The 23,556-nt window shown below is 48.3% G+C and overlaps 1 protein-coding gene across 5 annotated transcripts in view; it reads right to left on the reverse strand.

Annotated features, from left to right (window-relative positions):
* SLC39A11 (solute carrier family 39 member 11) overlaps positions 1–23,556 on the reverse strand; it is a 375,544-nt gene that overhangs the window by 244,254 nt on the left and 107,734 nt on the right. Inside the window, exon 3 of one of the 5 annotated variants that reach the window (XM_070389012.1) lies at positions 17,027–17,126. The exons of the other annotated variants lie outside the window; for them this stretch is intronic. Coding sequence (XP_070245113.1) covers positions 17,027–17,107 — 81 coding nt within the window. The 5' untranslated portion in view covers positions 17,108–17,126. The remainder of the gene's footprint in view (positions 1–17,026; positions 17,127–23,556) is intronic. 5 annotated transcript variants of the gene reach the window in all.

Consider the following 23,556-nt stretch of genomic DNA (forward strand, 5'->3'; position numbering starts at 1 on the left):
ATGACTACTGGAAAAATCATAGGTTTGACTATACGGACCTTTGTTGGCAAAGTGATGTCTCTGCTTTTTAACACACTGTCTACGTTTGGTGGTTTACTCACTAAGTCGAGTCCAACTCTTGCGACCCCATGGACTGTAGTCTGACAGGCTCCTGTCCATGGGATTCTCCAGGCAAGAATACTGGAGTGGGTTGCCATTTCCTTTTCCAGGGGATCCTGCCAACCCAGGAATTGAACCCAGGTCTCTTGCATTTAGACTCCCAGAAACAGTAAAAGTGGCCCATCAGTTCAGCTCCATGGGGCCGTCAGAGGAAGCCTGTGGGAACCTCCTCTATGCCGGGGGCTAATCATCCCTCTCCCAGACTCTGTCTCACCTGCTTTAGAATTCAACAGCCCTCTAGAGCTGCCATCTGTGGTAAGCTCCGCCAAGGAAGGCCAGCACAGAAGTACAGAGGCGGCCCAGGCATGCCCGGCAACCTCCATCCTTGCGTGTTTCGGGGCCTCCCATTTAGACCACATCGCCAGTAAGACCACTCCAGTCCCTCCCCATATCTCATCCCTGTCGATGTCACTGGGGTACTTCGCCAGCCTTGGCATCCCATCACCTTCTCAACGTCAAGTCCAACCTCTTCTGTCAAAGCTCCCTCTATCCCTAGGCATCGCTGGATACCAATCTTTTTTCTGCTTCTACACGTGAAAAATACAATATTCTCATGGACAAGTGATAAGACACAGATCAGAAAGGTTATGCCTCTCAAGGGAGAGTTGGCCAGAATCCAGGATGCTGGACATGGAAAGGCATCTCCAACGACTCAGGTGGGTCCCTTTCTTAAGAATCCCTGTCCTCTGTCCTCCAGTCAAACCTGGAACCCAACAGGATTTCCTTCCTTCCTTCTCCTCAACAGTCTCCCTGCCTCCCACAGCTTGGAACATGACCAAGAATCGGTCTTGGGATGGAGCTGGGTTCCACTGGAATTGCAATGAGAAGCCTGTGCTCTGCAGCTGGAGAGTAGCCGATGCTTGACACTAGAGAAAGCTGGTGCGCTACAAGGAAGACCCAGTGCAAACATAATTTAAGAAATAATAAAGGGCATACGTGATCAACAAAATAATCACTTCTCCCCCAAAGATGTGTGCGTACATGTTAAGTCACTTCAGTCATGTCCTACTCTTTGTGACCCTATGGACTGCAGCCCACCAGGCTCCTCTGTCCGTGGGATTCTCCAGGCAAGAACACTGGAGAGGGTTGCCATGATCTCCTTCAGGGGATCTTCCTGACCCAGGGATCGAACCCACGTCTCTTACATCACCTGCATTGGCAGGCGGGTTCTTTACCACTAGCGCCACCTGGGAAGCACCCCCCTCAAAGATGACCACCTCCTAATCCATAAAACCTGTCATGTCACCTTACATGGCAAGAGGGACTCAGCAGCTGTGGTTAAGGATTCTGAGATGGTGAGATGATCCTGGGTGAGCTGGGTAGGGCCCACATCATCACAAGAAACGTTATGAGAGAGCAAGATGAGTCAGAATCAGAAAGATGTGACGACAAGAGCATGGTCAGACAGGAGAGACTGGAAGATGCTATGTCACTGACTTGACGATGGAGAAAAGGTCACGAGACAAGGGAGGTCGGTGGGCTCTAGAACCTGGAGGAGGCAAAGCAACAGGTTCTTCCCAGGAGCCTCCAGCAGGAACGCAGCCCTGCTGCTGCCTTGATTTTACCCCAGTTAGAACCAATGTGAACCTCTAATTTCCAGTGCTGTCGGATGATATATCTGAGTCGTTCTAAGCCACTGTGCTTGTGGTGCTTGTTACAGCAGCAACAGGAAACTCTTACAGCAGATAAAGGCACGTGTTTTTTTTTTTTAGAGCAGTTTTATATTCACAGCCAAACTGAGCAGAAAGTACAGAGAATTCCCACATACTGCCTGCACCACACATGCACAGCCTCTCCACCATCCACATCCTTCACCGGGTGGGGCGTTTGTTACGATCAGTAAACCTACACCGGCACATGGTTATCACCCAAAGTCCACAGTCTACATTGGAGATGGCTCTCTGTGCTGTATATTCTGAGTTTGCGCAAAGGCACAAAGACATGCATCTACTATTCTGGTGTCAGGACCGGCAGTTCCACGCCCTAGAACTCTTGTGTTCCGTCTGTTCATCTCTTCCGGCTCCCTGGCAACCCTTGGCAACCGCTAATCCTTTTACTGGCTCCACGGTTTTGGCTTTTCCAAAATGCCTTATAGCTGAAATTGTACAGTATTCAGCCTTTTCAGACCGGCTTCTTCCACTTAAGTCAAGTGCGTTTAAGATCCTTCCATGTCTCTTCATGGCTTGATAGCTCGTTTCTTTTTAGCACTGAATAATAGTCCATTGTCTGGATGGGCCCTGGTATTACTTATCTATTCACTTATCACAGGGCATCTTGGGTGCTTCCACGCTTTGGCAATTATGAATAAAACTGCTGTAATCATCCGTGTGCTGGCTTCTGTGCGGACGTAACTCTTCAGTTGTTTGGGTAAACACCAGGGAGTGCGATTCCTGGACTGTATGATAAATCCTATAGATATATATATATTTTTTAAGATAATCCCTCAACATGGGTAGCTTCCTGGAAACTGTCAACACTAGCAAAGCTCCTTTAAATGTTGGGAAATTTTTTTTTTTTAATCTGTATGTAGTGACATATTAACTAGCTGATACGGAAGCAGGAAGTAGTGTATCTGATTAACCTTCAATTACCCCTAAGAAGCAGGGCCTGCAGGGGAGAGTCTAGTGATGGGGAGGTGGTAATCACCCGGCACAAGACTTCAGGGAATGAGCTCAAAAAAAAAAAAAAGTCGTTACCCACCAGTCCCCTTCATGACTCCAGATGACAGGTACTGAAGATCCTCCCGCAGCCGCAACCCTGCTTAGAAAGACAAACGGGGCTACCAGTGCGCCAGGGAAGAACAAATCCGACCCCACACTGGGTCTGTTTTCTTTTCTTTTACCTTGTACGCAATTGCTTTTGCTGTAAGAACATTGCCCGTAGCCCAAAATATAGAGGAGAGTCCACTCTCAAGGCTCCGATCTTTATTTTTTTTTAATCTATTTATTTATTTCGTTTATTTGGCTGCACTGGGTCTTCAACGCTTTGTACAGGCTTTCTCTAGTTGCAGCGAGCAGGGGCTACTCTTCGCTGCGGTGGGTGGGCTTCTCATTGCAGGGACTTCCTCTGTTGCAGAGCGTAGGCCCTAAGGTGCACGGGCTCTGGGTTGAGGTGAAACAGGTTTAGTTGCTCCTCGGCATGTGGCATCTTCCGGATCAGGGAGGAACCCATGTCCCCTGCACTCCCAGGCGGTGCTTAACCCCGGGGCCACCAGGGAAGTTCTAGGCTCTAAAACACTTTTCCACTCAGAGAGAGATAAAAAGCTGCAGAACTGAGAATAATGTTTGTCTTTTTGAAGGTTTATAGGAACGTCGTGATTGACCTAAATAAATGGAGGCAAGAACAGCGGATTCTGACACCAGGAAGTTTGCAACAGCCACTCATACCCACTCCCCTTTTAATATAAAAGAATCCTGAATTCGGGTAAGATGGTTCTTTGGGACACTGGCCCACCATCTTCTCAGTCTACCAGTTTTCTGAACAAAGTCGCTATTCCTTGCTCCGACAACTCGTCTCTAGATTTACCGGCCTGCCATGCGTTGTACGAGCCTAGACTCGGTGACAGTGACCCCAGCCGGAAAGATGTCAAGTGGAGCCGCTCGGAGCCACTACCCCAAAGAGCATGTCCTCCCTAGATTCCTTGCGCAGGGGGTCCCCAGGTCAGGCTCTGCGTCTGCAGAAGCCGGAGACTGACCTCCCTGTTGCCCCTTATCAGAAAGACACTCAAGGATGTGTTTACTCCATGAGATGAAGCAGTGAGACAAGAAAGTCAAGACAGGGGGAAAGGAATAAAGGGCATCTCCAGGCGGTGAGAAAAAAAAAAAAAAAAAGTACATCAGAGCGACACTGCAACAGGCTCGGAGAACCAGACCCCAGATGGGAAGAGGGGCTGGAGGGCTCTGGGAAAAGGCAGACTGTAGAGCCCAGGAGGTTTGAATGCTCGTGGGGGAGAGTCTACAGTCCTCGGTGGGAGGCTAGTGGTGGATTAACAACGGGTGCCCAGAAAACTAGGCAAAGGGGAAAAAACGGAGATCACTGCCAACTCTGGAAAACACCAAATTGCACAAGAAAGGAAATAAGTGAATACCATTGACAGTCTTAACAATGTAAGCTATTGTTTATTTCTTAACCAAGGTACTTAAATGCAAGGTTGAATATACACAACAGAAAATGTGCTCTTTAAAGTCTGGACAATTCAGGGGCATTGATGACACTCACAGTGTTGAGCAAGCATCAGCACAAAGCTCCAAAACCTTTTCACAGAACAGAAGCTCTGCAACCACGAAGAGGTAGCTCCCTGTCCCGTCTCCCTCCAGCCACTGGTAACCTCTAAGCTACTCTCTGTCTCTCTGAATTTACTTAATCTAGACACTTCATGAGGAGAAGGCAATGGCAATCCACTCCAGTAGTCTTGCCTGGAGAATCCCATGGACGGCGGAGCCTGGTGGGCTGCCGTCTATGGGGTCGCACAGAAATCGGACACGACTGAAGTGACTTAGCAGCAGCAGCAGCAGCAGACACTTCATGGGGCTTCTCCAGTGGCTCAGCAGTAAAGAATCTGCCTGCAATGCGAGCCTTAGGAGACATGGGTTCAATCCCTGGGTCAGGAAGATCCCCTGGATGAGGGCATGGCCCCCACTCCAGTATTCTTGTCTGGAGAACTCCATGGACAGGAGAGCCTAGCAGGCTACAATCCACAGGGTCACAAAGAGTTGAACGGACTGAAGTGATCTACTGAATACCCATGCACAGACACTTCACACGCATGTCTGGCTTTTTTCACTGGGCGTAATGCTTTCAAGGTTCATCCATGTTGTCAGAACTTCATTCCTTTTTAAGGCTGAACAATATTCCATTTTTAAGCTGTGACTATGAACTAACCTTAAAAAACACAGTGTCTCTTGTGTAGGATGGTGGGGGTCGGGGGGGGGGTGGGGGTGGAGATGGATAAGAGAACCAAATCCTCACCTTCCACACGAAGAAATCATGGAAGATTCTTAAAGCTGAAAAAGTCAAGAAACATCAGAGTAGGCATGCAGTTGAAAATGTGGAGGCAAAACAAGTGAGGAAACAGCTAAAATCGGTTTTCGCGCATCCCTATGTGGGAATTGGGGGTGGGGACGGTCATCAGACTTGCTTACTGTGAGCCCCACAAAACAACCTGATTTGTTAAACTATACACGCACATATCTTAGGGGAAATTTTAAAAAATGAATTGATAATATAATTTTAAAATATGTAAATATATAAGTAAATATTATAAATTTGTGATATGATAGTTTTTAACATTTTGATCATAGAAGACCCTGATTCACAGTGAAGAGGATCCTGTGGACAAAAGTTCAATTTTCAGACAGGTGCCTGCACGACAGTGAGACACCGCTTGGCCCGTGTGTTTTTGTTAAAGGCTCCTAACTCACAGTCTGGACAAAAGGAAAAAAAAAAGGCCAAAAGGCACTTGCAGAGGAGGAGACATTTAAAATCAGCAGACAATCGGCTGTACTCAAAACGATCATTTTTTTAGCTTAAAAAAAAAGAAATCAGCGGACACTTGCAAGCTGTTTCTCATGTTGCTTGAGAGTAAAATTCCATATTTCCCATCTGTAGTTCCCCAAACCGAGCAAAGCTCCTAGGATCCTTCTTCTCAAAATGCCAGAGGGATCCATACTCTATAATGCTATTAATTTCCCTCTGGTGTCAGGGGTACCAGCATAGCATAATCACAAACAGTAGCTAAACACCTAGGCAGATCTTTTCATTTCTGCTTAAGTGCTCGTTTTAGGACAATTTCAGCTCTGGAAACATATGTGAAATTTGTGAAGAGCGTCTTGAGGGACACATCAGAATATTCTGGCTTGATGGGTGCGATTAAGCATTTCTTCTGTGACAGTGAAGACGGTTTAAACACTGGAGGAAAAGCCAAGCTACAAAACGAAATATCCCTCTTAATAAAAGAGGGGGAAGATATTATTGCACAGAGTTCACTGACAATACAATGAATATCAATGGCAGGTGGGGCAGTGGAGAGCTGACCACAACGCAAGCAGAGGGACGGGGAGGAAAGAAAACTCAGCAGGAAACCCTGCAAAACGAGGTCGCTCATGTTCATTCAACACTGAGTCACACATCAGAAGCCCACGGGGGGGGGGTGGGGAGGGGCACATAAATGTTGCATTGAGTCAGCTCTCCAGTGCGGCACGTCAATTCTCAGTCATGACTCAGGCATGAATCAAATTCATATGGGGGCTCTATCTATACCTAATCTTTTATTTAAAAAAGAAAAAAAACAACCCTCAAAATATACCAGCTTCTTGCAATTTTACAAAATTAAACCAAACAGCTCAGAATTATAATCATTTACATTCAGCTTCAATTACAGTTGTTGGTTGAGGCAGACCTGCCTGGGTGACCTAAGTCTTGCTGGCCACACCCACCTGATGAAAATAATGGAAAAAGGCCTGGCCTACCAGCTGGTATGTAATTTCCAAACCAGGAAAAAGCACTGGAGCTTCAAAAAGAATCTACCCTGTGATCCACTGATCCCTCTCCTGGAGACCTGCCCCAAGAGAAATGAAAACAAATGTCCACACGAAGACTCAGGAGGGTTCAGAGCAGCTTCAGTCACAACCAAACCCAAATGCAAGAGCTCAAATGTCCATCCACAGGAGAATGGACAAACCCACCATGGTCCATTTATAAATGAAATATTCCCTAGCAATAAAAAGAGGAAAAAATACTGATGTCATGACACAGAGGAGTCTCCAACATTATACTGAGTGAAAGAAACCTGTATATAAACACACACACACACACATACACACAGAGCCCTACCCTGTATGATTCCTTTCAAGCACAAGAATATTTAAAACCCATCTATGGTACAGGCTTCAGCAGTATGTGAAATGTGACCTTCCAGATGTTCAAGCTGGTTTTAGAAAAGCCAGAGGAACCAGAGATCAAATTGCCAATGTCCTCTGGATCATCAAAAAAGCAAGAGAGTTCCAGAAAGACATCTACTTCTGCTTTATTGACTATGCCAAACCCTTTGACTGTGTGGATCGCAACAAACTGTGGAAAAGTCTTCAAGAGATGGGAATACCAGACCACCTTACTTGCCTCCTGAGAAATCTGTATGCAAGTCAAGAAGCAACAGTTAAAACTGGACATGGAACAACAAACTGGTTCCAAATCGGGAAAGGAGTATGTCAAGGCTGTGTATTGTCACCCTGCTTATTTAACTTACATGCAGAGTGCATCATGAGAAACGCTGGACTGGAGGAAGCACAAGCTGGAATTAAGAATGCCAGGAGAAATATCAATAACCTCAGATATGCAGATGATACCACCCTTATGGCAGAAAGCAAAGAAGACCTAAAGAGCCTCTTGATGAAAGTGAAAGAGGAGAGTGAAAAAGTTGGCTTAAAACTCAACATTCAGAAAACTAAGATCACGGCATCCGGTCCCATCACTTCATGGCAAATAGATGGGGAAACAATGGAAACAGTGACAGACTATTTTCTGGGCTCCAAAATCACTGCAGATGGTGACTGCAGCCATGAAATTAAAAGGCACTTGCTCCTCGAAAGGAAAGCTATGACCGACCTAGACAGCATATTAAAAAGCATGATGATGATGACCCGCTCAGTCGTGTCCGACTCTTTGCAACCCCATGGACTGTAGCCTATCAGGCTCCTCCGTCCATGGGATTTTCCAGGCAAGAGTACTGGAGTGGGTTGCCATTTCCTTCTCCAGGGATCTTCCCCACCCATGGACTGAACCCGGGTCTCCCGCATTGTAGGTAGATGCTTTTTTTTATCGTCTGATCTACCAGGGAAGCCATTAAAAAGCAGGGACATGACTTTGCCAACAAAGGTTCATCTAGTCAAAGCCATGGTTTTTCCAGTAGTCATGTATGGATGGGAGAGTTGGACTATAAAGAAAGCTGAGCACCAAAGAATTGATGCTTTTGAACTGTGGTGTTGGAGAAGACTATTGAGAATCCCTTGGACTGCAAGGAGATCCAACCAGTCCATCCTAAAGGAAACCAGTCCTGAATATTCATTGGAAGGACTGATGCTGAAGCTGAAACTCCAATGCTTTGGCCACCTGATGTAAAGAACTAACTCACTGGAAAAGACCCTGATGCTGGGAAAGATTGAAGGTGGGTGGAGAAGGGGACGACAGAGGATGAGATGGTTGGATGGCATCACGAGCTCAATGGACATGAGTTTGAGCAAGCTCCGGGAGTTGGTAATGAACAGGAAAGCCTGGCATGTTGCAGTCCATGGGGTCACAAAGAGTAGGACACAACTGAGCGACTGAACTGAACTGATGGTGACAGAAATTACAAAGTGGTTGCCTGAGGAGAGGCAGACCTGACTTAGGTAACAGAAGCTCTTTCTGGGGTGACAGAAACATCTTCGATCCCATTTTGGGCAATGGGTAAACAGATGTATACAATTGTCAAAAGCCACGGGGTGGGAGGTGGGAGGGAGGTTCAAGAGGCAGGGACATATGTATACCTATGGCTGATTCATGTTGATGTATGGCACGGAAACCAATACAACATTGTAAAGCAATTATCCTTTAACTAAAAAAATAATAATTAAAAAAGAAATCCATCGGGCTGACACTTGAAGATGTGTGCATATTATTACATGTAAATCATATTCACTTTCTTTAACTCTTAGGAAGGCCGCTCCAGATTCTAATGAACCACATTTGCACTGGAGATAGTCTCTTCTGTATCCAGGTTCCAGTGTGAAACTGGAGTGTTAAGTCGGTCAGTCGTGTCTGACTCCTTGTGACCTATGAACAGTAGCCCCTCAGGCTTCTCTGTCCATGGGATTCTCCAGGCAAGAATACTAGAGGGGGGGTGTCATTTCCTTCTCCAGGGGATCTTCACGACCCAGGGATTGAACCCAGATCTCCTGCATTGCAGGCAGATCCTTTACCACTGAGCCATGACCTTAACTACACTTAAAATAAGACCATGATGCTCTGAACATTTAGACTCTTCATTTGAGTTCACCATTCCTCTGGCACAAACCCACTATGGTGAATGCTGGAGAGGCGTCAGCATGCTCATTATTAATTCATCAGCCCTTACATTTGGAAGAACTCGATGACAGAGGACTCCCAGAATCCCTCAGCCTGCCAAAACTGTTAACTCCATGTAGACTAAGGAAAAGGGAGGTGGGGGTGTCCTCATCAAACCTCTTCACCAGCTGGTCCCCAAGAGAGTGAGAACGCCCTGCCGCCCAAAGCACCCTCTCCATGGCACCCAGCCACCAACCCATCAGCACCCTCTCGACTTCGGCCTGTAGACGGGCGGCTGTGCCAGCTGGTCAAGCTCCCCCACCCCACCCCATCGCTCGCCCCCGCTGGTCCAAGCTGCTCCAGACCTGGCTGGCAGTCAAAATCTGCCAGCACGTGATGGAGGAGAGCAGACTGAGCCGTCTGGCTCCGTGGAGAGAGAGCTCCGAGGTCTCTTTGCTGGTTTTCTTCCAGAGGGGGGACGAACCCTCAAACTGTAGGCTCTGGGCGTCCCTCCAGGCTCGAAGGAAATCCGCAGGGCGGGCTTAAGGACGGGACTGTCAAGGTCAAAGAGAAGGAAGGATGCTGCCCCTCACTCCAAACACAATCACGATTCGTTTTCACCACACGTGAAAGCCTGGTTCTCAGAGTGTTTTCTGTCCTATCTCACCCGATGGATGAGGGAGACAGCCATTGGTACCCTAGCCCTGATCCTGGGGAAATACAAAGGGTTCCAGAGTGATGGGGCAGAACCTCAAGAAGGGACTGGAGGGAGGAAGAAGACAAACCCCACCTAGGGCTACCTGACTTAGCAAACAAAAATAGTCAGTGTCCAAATATATCTGAATTTCAGATAAATAATGAATTTTTTAATTTGGTACAGGCTTCTACTAAACACAGCTTATTTGAAATTTTAATTGTACTGACCATCCTACATTTTACCTGTCAACCCTGGCTAGTACCACCAGCAATTCCAAGGCAGATCTGCCGTCTTTCCCTCTGTCTCTCTGTCTCTCTCTCTGAAAAGCAATACTGCAAAATTTCGGACGCTGACTGCAGCCATGAAATTAAAAGATGCTTGCTCCTTGGAAGGAAAGCTATGACAAACCTAGACAGTGCATTAAAAAGCAGAGACATTACTTTGCCAACAAAGGCTGTATAGTCAAAGCTACGGTTTTTCCAGCAGTCATGTATGGATGTGAGAGTTGGACCATAAAGAAGGCAGAGTGCCAAAGAATTGATGCTTTTGAATTGCAGGGCTGAAGAAGACTCTTAAGAGTCCCTTGGACTGCAAGGAGATCAAACCAGTCAGTCTTAAGGGAAATGAACTCTAAATATTCATTGGAAGGACTGAAGCTAAAGCTGAAGCTCCAGTATTTTGGCCACCTGATGTGAAGAGCCAACTCACTGGAAAAGACTCTCATGCTAGGAAAGATTGAAGACAAAAGGAGAAGGGGGCGACAGAGGATGAGATGGTTGGATAGTATCACTGACTCAATGGACATGAATTGGAGCAAACTCTAGGAGACCGTGGAGGACATGGAAGTCTGGTGTGCTGCAGTCCATGGGGTTGCAAAGAGTCGGACATGACTTAGCGATTGAACAAAAACAACAGTTAGTGGATGGAAGGCAGGACTCTGGAGTCAGACTACTTGGTTCCAATCCAAGGTCCAACTCTCTCTCCAAGCTCCCAGCTGGGAGTCCTTGGGTGAGAGATCCATCTCTCTAGCATTACTGTTTCTTCATATGGAAAATGGAAATAGTAACAGAAATAATAATGACACTCAGAAGTGAAATGTAATTAATAACAACAACATTTACATAGAGATTTACTGGGCTTCCCTGGTGGCTCAGAGGTTAAAGCATCTGCCCGCAATGCGGGAGACCTGGGTTCAATCCCTGGGTCGGGAAGATCCCCTGGAGGAGGAAATGGCAACCCACTCCAGTATTCTTCCCTGGAGAATCCCATGGGCGGAGGAGCCTGGTGGGCTACAGTCTACGTGGTCACAAAGAGTCGGACACGACTGAGCGATTTCACTTTCACCTTCACTTTACTGTCTGCCAGGAACTTTCTTAATCCTCTTGACAGTAAGAGTCAAGTTCTATCATTACCCCTATTTCAGAGATGGGGAAACTGAGGCACGGTGCAGTTAAGTCATTATTAACAATAGGCAGTAAGCGGCAGTCAAGATTCAATCCCAGCTGTGGAGTCCCTGACCATGACCTCGTCCCCACGGTGGTGCTCATCTCCTATAGAGTTATTTTAAGGATTCCATCCATCCCTCACGTGCTCAGCCATGTCTGACTCTTTGCAACCCCATGGACTGCAGCCCACCAGGCTCCTCTGTCCATGGGATTCTCCAGCAAGTATACTGGAGTGGGTTGCCATTTCCTCCTCCAGGGGATCTTCCCAATCCAGGGAATGAACCCAAGTCTCCTGCATTAAACGTGGATCCTATACCCCCTGAGCTATCGGTGAACACGTTTTAAGGATTATATGCAATAAAGCATGTAAAACACTTAGCACAAAAACTAGCCTAGAGACTCTATAAATAATTGGTGCTGCATATGCTTAAAATTTGTCTCTATTTTTCCTATGATAATAGTAAGTCATTGGAGAAAATAACCAAACAGGAAAAAAAAAATGAAGGCTCTCAGGGGGAACCAAGGGATTCAGAGAGACAATGACTGTTAAGACAAAAACCTATCATTACTATCAGACAGGTGCGAAGGCATTGACGACATCCACAAAAAAGCACAGGCTGCTAGAGAGAAAACAAACCAAAAACAGGGAGAACGAGAAACTGTTCTCAGAACTGGGAATGCTGAAGACAGCAGCAACAGGAGAAACGTTTGCTCTTCTGATGGAGGTAAAGGCGATGAAACTTCCCACCATGCAGAATAAAACTGCAAAGGTTTTATAAGAAACAGAAAGAAAAGAGAGAGGAAAATGAGACACTCGGTCCAGGAAGTCCAATAGCCAACTAATAAGACTAATAAAAAGAGAACAGAGAACCGGAGGGGGAACTATTTAAAGGAACATCAAATGGCATTTACCAGAACCAGAGGGCGCTGGTTTCCAAATCAAGATATGGCAGATACAGTATGCAAATATACCTAGAAATGTGGGAGAAAGTTTCTCAAGAAACAGACAGAAGTGGTTCCTTCTTAAAAGAGAATGGGGCCATGGAGGGGGGTGGCGGTGGATGGGGGAACTGCCTTTTTCTTTTTCTTTGTAAGCCTTCTATTAACATGTGCTCTTTGTAAATCAGTGCAAGTATTAACTTTGAAAACAATAAATGATGATTCCAAAAATCGAGCCCCACGTAAATGTCTAAGAAGTCGTTAGTAAAGGATACCATAGTTATGTGAGGTTTGAAAGTGTTAGTCACTCAGTTGTGTCTGACTCTTTGCGACCCCATGGACTGTGTAGCCCACCAGGCTCCTCTGTCCATGGGATTCTCCAGGAAAGAATACTGGAGTGGGTTGCCATTCCCTTCTCCAGGGGATCTTCCTGACCCAGGGATCAAACCCGGGTCTCCTGCAATGCAGGCAGATTCTTTACCATCTTATCCCTCAATAAAGATGAAAAAAAATATTATGGCCAATTTGTATAAGGAAGTACCATGCAACCCCCAAAACAACGAGAAAAGGCTCAGGTTTATCGTGAAAGAAAGCATTTTTAAACACTATGCATGGTATGATCCCATCTTTTGAATGATGTGTAAATGAAGAGAAGTACAGAAGAGCACACTGCTGAGAAGAGACACTCGGAGGCATCATCTAGGGATGAATAGGAGGGATGCATAGTAATACTGAGGACCACAGAAACTGGAGAAAAATTCTTCCAAAACCGTAACACTCCGGGCTTCCCTGGTGGCCCGGGGTTAAGAATCCGCCTTGCAATGCAGGGGATGTGGGTTCAGTCCCTGGTCCAGGAACTGGGATCCCACACACCCCAAAGCAACTACGACCGAGCATCGCAACCACCGAGGCCGTGACCCACAGCTAGGGAGCGTGCGCACAGCAACGGACGATCCTTCATGATGCAAGGAAGGACAAACACAGCCAGATAAATAAACAGCTTTAAAACCTGTGATACCCATTACACTGATCTGTGTCTGTGTGTGCTCAGTTGCTCAGTCGTGTCCCACTCTTTACAACCCCATGGACTGCAGCCCACCAGGTGCCTCTGTCTATAGGGATTCTCCAGGCAAGAATACTGGAGTGGGTTGCCATGCCCTCTTCCAGGGGATCTTCCCAACCTAGGGATCAAACCCAGGTCTCCCACATTGCAGGTGGATTCTTTACCATCTGAGCCACGAGGCAAGCCCAAGAATACTGGAGTGGGTAGCCTATCCCTTCTCCAGGAGATCTTCCTGACCCAGGAATCAAACTGCAGTGTCCTGCATTAAGGGTGAATTCTTTACCAGCTGAGCTTCCAGGGAAGCCTGCACTGATTTATATCAATCCCAAATTCCTCATGTATCCTCCACCATTTCCCTGATATGACATAATAGTGACCCACAGGCACTGGACATTTGCAATGTGCCAACCACTCTGCTATGTGCTTCAGATATATTTACTCATTTCATCCACACAGCAACCCTGTGATGGAGACCATCCTATGAGCTCCGTTTTACAGATGAGGAAACTGAGGCTTACAAAGTGGAAGTTAACTGGCCCAAGCTCCCACAGCTAATAAGCTGAGAAATCAGGACCAAACCCAAGCAAGCTGACTCCAGGGCTCACTGTCACACCAGCGTGCACGTGCGCTAGGAAAAAGGCAGTACGTCTCACTGCCCGGTGGCCCCTGCCCCGAGCTCAACCCACAGGGCTGATGGCTTGCGACATTTCCTGGCATGACTGCATCCTGAGAACTTCATCATAATTAAATCGCGGGGAAATTTTCAAAGTGCTTCAGAGATGTAATGAGTTTACATTCAATTAGTTTCTTCCTTCATTGGGAGACTCAGAAAGACCGATTTCCTTACAGACTCCACAGGGAGGATTTCTCACTGCCTATTTGGAGATTTCATTCTGAGGTTCCAGGGATATAAATCAGCGCACACAGAATATCTGGAGAAACGGGGCTGGACTTAAAGGCAGCCAACTTCAAAGAAACCCTCAAACAAACGTGCCACGCTCATTTAACACATTTCAAAAGTATCGTTTAGAACTCTGTACTAAGGACCAAGCCTCAACAGTAAAAACAGCAGCTCCTGTCTTCTAGGGGAGCTACAGATGCTTGTCAAAAGGTACTAAATTCCAGCTTAGAGGGGGCTGAGAGATAATGATGGAAGAAATGAGATGCTAAATTTCCCTAAGGAGCAAATTTCTGATGGCAAGGATCGGGAGGGACCAGGCTCCCAGAGGGACACAGCAGGCAAACCCTGAGGGCTTTCAGAACTGAGTCCATAATGAGAGCCAAGGTGCGTTAAGGAAAGGCAAACTCCCCAGAGTAACTGGTGACGTATTTTCAACTCAACCCCCCACAGTACCAAGCGCACTCCTGCTCCGAGCCAGTCTGGATGCTAGCTATCTCCAGTAGGAAGGGGAAACCCCTCTCCAGGGACTTCATGAGGTGAGGTCACATCTAGGGTACCCCACACGGATTCACGAAATGTGGGTGTGAAAACATTCAGGCACAGTAAAGCTCTCAAAGGAAGTATAGATCTATGGGGGAGGGGGGAATAAAGACTTATCCTTCTTCATCCATCCACCCATCTATTCATCTATCCATGCACCAATCATCCATCCATGTCTATCCATCTATCCATCCATCCACCTACTTGTTCATCCATCTATTCATCCATCCATCTACCCATGCATGTATCCATCCATTTATCTTATCCATCCATCCATCCACTCACCTACCTACCCATCTATCCATCCATCCACCTACTTGTTCATCCATCTATTCATCCATCCATCTACCCGTGCATGTATCCATCCATTTATCTTATCCATCCATCCATCCGCTCGCCTACCTACCCATCTATCCATCCATCCACCTACCTGTTCATCCCTATATCCATCCATCTACCCACCTTTTCATTCATCCATCTATTCATCCATCCATGAGTCACCCATCCATTCATCCATCTATCCATACATCTACCCATCCACTACCCATCCATCCATCCATTTGAGCATTTTTTCATCTGTTTACTGATTCAAAAAAATAATATTGAGAGCCTTCCACACGTTAGGGGTACTTCCTTAGACTCTTCCCTGATTCTTCTCTTTTTGAAACTGCACTGCACAGGACTCCCCCCGCCCACCAGGGCCCTCTCTACTCTCCCCCTTTCCTTTATTCTTCTCCATGACATGTATCTCTGTCAGACACACTGTAAGTTTCACTGCAGAGTTTATCATGTGGCTCTCAGCTAGAATAGCAGTTCTAGGAGGGCGGGAATTTTTGTTTGCTTTGCTTACTGTTTTATCCCCAGTGGCTAAAGCAGTGCCTGGCACACCCTGGGTGGGGGAGTCTGGGGGGAAGTATCTGGAGGACCACTGGAGGCTCCCTTCTTTTCCGCTCCGGCCTTAAGCCTCCCATGCACAAGTCAGACAAAGGAGTCCACCGTGGGGCAGAGAACACTCCTCACTGTTATATGCAGATAACAAAACAAGCTACAGGACTACTGGGGGTCAGACGAGGTCACGGATGGGGAAGGGTTTTGAAAAATATGAAGCCCTAAACCAATGTCTCAGAATAGTATTTGGGCCTCACGAGCTCATAAGATGCAAGTGTTCTCTGAAGTTAGCACACGGACACCCCTCTGCCCACGGGTTCCTTGATGCATAATTACAAAGTGCTGCACACAGCGGAATCGGTAATCTACTTAAAGCTTATGCACAGGCAATGACTCCGTGCCCCTTCCTCCACTTTAAATACAATACTAATCCATTTTCCCCTCGTTTATGCCTGTAACAGATATATATTCTTTCCACCCTCCTGGAGAACTAACTCACTTAGCCCCAGGGCTGTCGTGGTTGATTTCTCCACAGAAGACCAGAAACAGTTTCAGAAGCAGAAAGATTTCAAAAAAAAAAACTCCTATAGCAGAAAAAGGAGAGAAAGAAAATCCATGGCAGGTAAGATGAACCCTCCCCCACACACTGCTTGTCAACTGCACGATTCTCTAGGGCAGCTGAACCTCCACTGGGCGTGATGGTTCTATTCTGTGAGGCATCGGCTCCTGGCCTCCAGCCAGAGTCAGATGTGGGGATTAAAAGGCAGGGCAGCCTGACGGCAAAGATCAGCTTCCACGGGCAAGCTATTAAAGTGTTTGCCGTCCTGGTATTTCGGTCTCTCTTGGCTCCAGAAGGCACAGAAGCATTACACAGTCATGACTGGACTTTTCCTCCCATCGTGGAAGAAGGGAAGGATCTCAGTCTCGGTGGAGCCCTGAGATGCTCGCCTGGAGGTTACAGGACTTGCCGCTAATCACGCAGATTGTAAGGAGCTAGAAATGCAACCCAGGGCTCACGACTCCCAGGCCCAGGCCCAGGCCCAGTGCTCTCTCTACCGCTGTGTTGGCTCAGAGCCTGCCTCCTGGCCTCAGCTGCCTGGAAAAAAAAAAAAACAGCACTCCTGAGGCCGGACTCCTTGGGATGGGAGGCATCGGGATGGAGGTCCTACCTCCATCCTGTACCCCAACGCTGAGGCCAATAGCCTCTCCAGGCCCTGAGAAAGCAACCAGCAAGGATGCTCAGCCCAAGATTACAGCTCCTCTGAGCTCTGCATGTCTCACCACCCTGGGCAGGGACAACGAGATAATAAAAACCTCAGCCTGGCACCACCCCAGTGCACTGCCCACACACTCACCCGAGACATGCCAGGTCGGGCTTTCTCTTCATCTGTCTCACCCTCAGCAAAAAGCTCTTTAAATCCATAACTTACAGTCATCCAGTGAGGCGGGACTCACCTACAAAGAGGGAAGAAGGTCGATCCCTGAATTTAGAAGGACATTCTGGGGGATGTCCCCGGTGGTTGAGCGGTTAAGAATTCGTCTCCAATGCACGGGATGCGCGTTTGATCTTTGGTTGGAGAACTGACATCCCCCATGCTCCGTGGCATCTAAGCCCAAGCCACAGCCAGAGAGAAGTCCACATGCCACAAAGATCCATGCAGCTAAATGAATAAATTTTAAAAGGAGGGGGGTGGTGAAAAGGACATTTTGGAATTCAAAAAAAAGAAATCAAAGTAACACAGGTGCAGGATAATGAAACCAAGAAATGCAGAAGCATGGAATATTAAAAAAAAAAAAAAAGCAAACAAACAGTATTTGGCCCAAGTTTATTCCAAATCCACAGCTTGGATGTACCCACTCATGAGAGGCCAAGAGTCCTCTACACACACAGAGATTCTGGGGAGATCACATGACTAGCCACAGACTGCCACCTCACTCTATAGCTAATTCTTGCTTCTAGAACAATGTAGCCCTTGTACTGAGAAGAACGGAGCCCTTTCCTCCCAGGACACCAGAACACCTATGACTAATCCGGGCCACCAAGGCCCCGCTTCTCTGCAGCTTGCAGAGCACAAACGAAGCCTCACTGGCTCTTTGAATTTCTTCCTTGGGTGTTTCAGGTAACAAATGGAATGGAAACGCACAGAGCCGGCACTTGGTCTCACTGTGGGGGGGATGGCCAGAGGAAGGCTGGAGGCGCTAGGGAAAACAAGACATGGGGAGACGCGGTGAGGCAGTCCAGGGGTCGCTGGACGAGGGCAGTGCCCAGCCCTGGCCAGCGAACGCGTGACATCCCCACAGGAACAGGAATTAGCCTTCAGGGACGCACACATAACCCGAGTCAGGCCAGCGGCTCGCTGCCTGTGAACCTCAACCCCAAGCGCTGGGGAAGACCTCGCTCCTCTGGACCTGAACCTGAGAGGATGTGGACAGACCACTGAAAATGGAGCTTCACGGGGACTTCCCTGGTCATCCAGGGGCGAAGACCCTGCACTTCCAAAGCAACGGGCATGGGTCGACCCCTGGCTGGGGAACTAAGATCCCACATGCAGCCCCCCACAAAAAAAAAGGAAAAAAGAAAGTAAAGCCACACGAAGCAAAGCAGGGCCAGGAGATGGAAAAAAGCATCCCAGCATCGGCCTTTGATCCAAAATTAAAGGATTCTGAGGCTGGTTCTGTGCCTGGATATCTTAATTGCCTGGACCAATACATGTCTTTTCTTCCTTGTGCCAGAGTGAATTGGCTTTTCACCATTCATGCCCCCCCAAAGCCCCTGATAGATGCAAAGAGACGGATGGACTTATTTTTTATTGTGCACCCTTTAGTATTACTTGAATTTCTTACCAAGTTCATGTATCACTCCTTCCTTTCAAAAGAAACTAATATATATATATTTATATATATACATACAGAAAACGCACGCCTAGAAAGTAAGTCAATGATACTGTTAGGGCTCAAAGTTCTCTCTGCACTGCTTTGTGTGACCAAGAGTGCTAACTGCCTGCTCAGGTCCCACTGTCCTCTCTCCTTCAGTAACAGAATCCCAATGTAAAGACCACGAATCTTAGCCTTCCGTGCACCTAGAGAGGTCTTACCAGTAAGTGCTGGCCAATGAGTTGTAAATGGACCTGTCATGCAAGACCTGCAAGGAACCTCCCTCCTTCCTGCCATTCTGCTGCCCAGAAGGCAGATGTGATGGCCTGATCTCTAGCAGCTATTTTGGGCCAGAAAGACGAAGGCTCCCATCTGGGGCAAGGTGATGAACAACAGAGGAGTCTAGATCCCTGGTGACTCCATGGAACTATGTTCCCAGCCACGGTCTCCAGATTTCTTCTACATCAAAGGAGGCTTTCTTACTTAAGCCGCTATTTTTGGGGTTTCAGTTACACTCAGTCAAACCTCATCCTAATGGATACAGAGCAAGCAGCAAGAAGCGTCACCATCAGTACAACTAGCTGTAGGTGTCTGGTTGCCATGGAAACCACCCCAACACACAGATTCCAAAGAACAAACCACTCAGATGAGAAAAGCCTGGTGTAAACCTAAGAGACACCCCCCCAACATCTCCCCATTTCTAGGAGAGTCCCCCTCAGCCCAAAAGACAGGATGGTGAAGCTGGGTTCTCTGACTACCCCAGGGGAGGAACCCCCGGAATACAATACTTGTGAAGTGCTTGAACCTCCTCAGCTGCCTTCACGATCAAACGATGGCCAAGTCCCTGAGCTCCCCAGCAAGGATGTCTCTCACTCTCTCCCTTCCCAACTCCTCTGCGTCCGCCCAGAGTCAAGGCCACGGATAAGTCCAGGCATCACATGTAGATTATTAATGCAAGAGCCTCCAGCCTGCCTGTCTGCCCATGGCCCGCATCCTCCTACACACTCCCTGTGGCCACGCTGTCTGCTACCCACAGAAGACACTTCCTGAGAGCAGTACTCTGATGTCAACCTCTCAAAAACCTCCAGGGTCTCCCCGTCAATCTAGAGAACAGGACACAAACTCCCTTCCATAGGACTCCAGGTTGTTCACACCTGAGCCCCGACTTACCTTTCCAGCGTCACCTACCAACCAAGCCCATTGCCACCCTGTACTTTTCTCTCTGCACTTCCAACTTGCTGCTGCTTATACCTATAACTCATTTCCTTTCCCTGCTCACTCCCTGGGCTTACCTGGTGGCTCAGACGATAAAGAATCTGCCTGCAATGCCGGAGCCCTGGGCTCAGTCCCTGGGTCGGGAAGGTCCTCTGGAGCAGGAAACAGCAACCTGCTCCAGGCTTCTTGCCTGGGGAGTCCCCCGGACAGAGGAGCCTGGTGGGCTGCAGTCCACGGGGTTGGACACGACTGAGTGACCGAGCACACAGGCACGAACACACGCACCCTCCCCACCCCAAACTCTGCCTGTCCTTCCAATCTGAGCTTCAGCCACAGAAAAAGTCCTATTTCCCCAACTAGAAAGAACCTCCCTGTTCCCGGGTTCCCATCACCCTCTGTCAATTAGCTTCTTACAACCACACACTGACCCGTCTCTTGATTCCAGGTGACTGTGACCTGTCTGTCCTAACCCACCCTAAACCCCCCGCAGGGAGGGGTGACACCTTGCTTCCTGCCATACCCCACCCCCCAAGTATACAGTAGGTGCTCAGGAAATGGTGGATGGGTTGGTCTGAAGACAACTGTCTCCTTGCTCCACCTTCTGGGCCATGACAAAGGGCTTTTCTGTGAGGAGATCACGTGTCTGGCTATCTCTGAACTCACACTGGCCTTTGACAAAGCCTGGATTATTCCCTCCTCTCCCCTCCTTGTGAACAAGGGACCAGGGAAAAGCAGGAACCCGCCACCCAATAGAAGCCCTGGCACAAAGCACTTAAGTGAATAACGTGTGTAGATCTGGTCCTGGCGGTAAGGTCTATAGGATAAAACTTTTAAAAAAATATTTCCTTGGCTGCACAGGGTCTTAGATGAGGTGTGTGGGCGCACTGCTCCCAGGCATGTAAGATCTTAGCTCTCCAACCAGGGATAGAACTCACGTCCTCTGCATTGCAAGGCGGATTCTTAACCACAGCACCAGGTCTTAGCTGCGGCATGTGGGATCTAGTTCCTGTTAGTTCCCTGAACAGAGATTAAATCCAGGCTCCCTGCATTGGCAGCATGGAGTCTTAGCCACTAGACCCCCAGGGAAGCCCCTTAAAGGATAAAACATAACCAATACTAACTTTTATCCCTTGCACTCAGAGTATCTTACAAAAGAGCTGACACTTGATAAAGGTTATTTTAATGTGATTTGTACTAAGATGCCTATGAAAAACGAAGTTAGCTACTCTCTTTTTTAAATTTCAGCCGATGACGTTTAGATAAGTTTCTAAGAAACTAGCTAAACACTCAATTAGATCATCCCTCCCATGCCCCCAAAAAGTGTATAAAGTCTTTCTTGGCAAACATCTTTGGGAACAAGCTGTGCTCCCACCATCTGCGTGCCCTGGGTGAAACATCACCCTGTCTGATGGCAGCGGGTGCCTGAGATGACTTCCAGAAGGGTCCACCAGTCCAGAGATTTTTTTTTCTTTCAGACACAATACATGATCCAAGGAGGACAGTGAGTGCCTCAAAGAGAATCTAAACTAAGGCTCGAGGTCTCAAAGCAGTAGAGCCTGCCTCCCATCCTTTTGCAAATGCCAAGGAGACCCAAGAAAGAGCTGGAGTTCCCAGATGGCAGATGCCCACTATTGCCTGACCAATTGGAAAGAATACCTTTCTCGTACAACGACTGCTGCCTCCCGACCCAGGTTGCTACCAAAACCAACCAGCCTCGGGCGCCAACTGCCAAGCGCGTGGTGGACCCCGTCACGGCAGCCTCCCCAGAGATCAAAGACAGTAGCCTCCTCCTGGGCTCCCCGTCCAAGTCCTGGACGTCCAGTGTTCCTCTAACCATCCCCCCAACCCTACGTGCTGGGTCAGCTGCATGCTCAGCCCCACAGCTGCATGGAGCCTCTGAAGGGAATCGGCTTTTTCCAAACACCAGCTCATCCTTCACTAAACCATGGTTCCCATCAGAACACAGGTTCTTGAGGAACTCCCTGGAGGACATCAGGTGGTTAGGGCTGCACACGTCTGCCACTGAGGGTGCAGGTTCGATTCCTGGTCGGGGAAGTAATAGCCTACAAGCTGTGCTGAAGCACAGGCAAAAAGGACCAGGGCTTCTCACCTTTGACTGCACCTCGCCATCACCCTGGGTGGGTGCGGGGGAACCCTACGAACTACTGAAGCTTCATCCCACCCCCAGAGATTCTGATGCATCGAGTCCAGGGTGTGTCCAGGGCACTGGGGTTTTCACATCTCTCCAGGTGACTCTAATGTGCAGCCAGGGTGGCAAACCACCATGTCAGAAGCGAGGGAGCTTCCCCAAAGCCTGAATCAAACCATCCCTGGAATCAAACCATCAAGGATGCTGGGCCAAGTCAGCTCACTCTGCTAAACCAGAGATGCCAAGGACAGTAGCAAACTGGAGTTTGGTTTGAGCTGGGACCCCTGGCTTTATTTCACCATGTTAAATGACACACGCTCACCCAGGGCCATCCGTCTAGATGGCCACAGGCCGCCTTATGCGACAAGGACAACGGAGCAAAAGGGTCCACGTAACTCATTCCACTTCACTGCAAAGCTGTTTCCCTGGAGATTCTTAAAGGTCTGCCTCCAGCAAAGGGGAGTGGTGATGTCGACTTCAGGAGGGAAGGCTGGGCCCCCTTGGGGAGTGTCCACCACAAACCCACGCCCCCAGAAAACCCCCCAACTCGGGAGCCCTGGACGCTCCAGGGAGCATCCAAGACCTCCAGCCTGGCTGGGGCCCTGTCTGGACAGCACAGAGCTGCGGTCCCCGTGGTCCATCACCCGCCTGCAGCTACACCCGGGGTCAGTGAACTTGGGGGAGAAGCCAGAGAGCAAATATTGCAGCACCTCGGGGCTGCCGCTGTAATGCCGGAGCAGCCGCAGGTAATGTGTGGACCCACGGGCGCGGCTGGAGTCCAACAAATCTCCAGTGACAAGAACAGACAGTGGGAAAGCAGACAGACAGTGGGCTGGGCGTGGGCCGCGGGGGGCTGGGCTCACCCCTACCAGACCAGACCTTCCCTAAACACAGAGACCGTCTCTCCCGGCGCGCCTTCTTATGCGCAGCGCTTGACACGGTGCCTGGAACACAGCAGGTTCTCCACAAATGAAAGGAAGGCAAGAAGGAAGGGTGGGGGAGAGAGAGAGAATGGGAGGAAGGCAGGGAAAGAGGGATGAAGGGAGAAAAAGGAGCCCATCTTAAAGGAGTATCTACTGAACACCTACCCATTCCTACAGAGAATCCGTAAGACTTACTGTGACTTTGGGATGCTCACATCTGACTATTTCAAGCCTCCCAAGGTCCTTTTCTCATACTGCCCATGCGTTTCTCCAGGCAAGAATACTGGACTGGGTTGCCATTTCCATCTCCAGTTCATAAAGAAGACTGAGTGCCTAAAAAATTGATGCTCTCTAACTGTGGTGCTAAAGTAGACTCTTGAGAGTCTCTTGGACAGCATGGAAATCAAACCAGTCAGTCCTAAAGGAAATCAACGCTGAATATTCATTGGAAGGACTGATGGTGAAGCTGCAGCTCCAATACTCTGATTACCTGATGCAAAGAGCCAACTCATTGGAAAAGACCCCAGTGCTGGGAAAGATTGAAGGTGGGAGGAGAAGGGGACGACAGAGGATGAGATGGTTGAATGGCATCAGTGATTCAATGGACATGAATTTGAGCAAACTCCAGAAGATAGTGGAAGACAGAGGAGCCTGGTGGGCTATACTCCATGGGATTGCAAAGAGTGAGACACGAAGCGACTCAACAACAGTAACATCAAAGGCC

The sequence above is a fragment of the Bos mutus genome, chromosome 19, assembly GCF_027580195.1.
Source record: "Bos mutus isolate GX-2022 chromosome 19, NWIPB_WYAK_1.1, whole genome shotgun sequence".
Lineage (NCBI taxonomy): Eukaryota > Metazoa > Chordata > Mammalia > Artiodactyla > Bovidae > Bos > Bos mutus.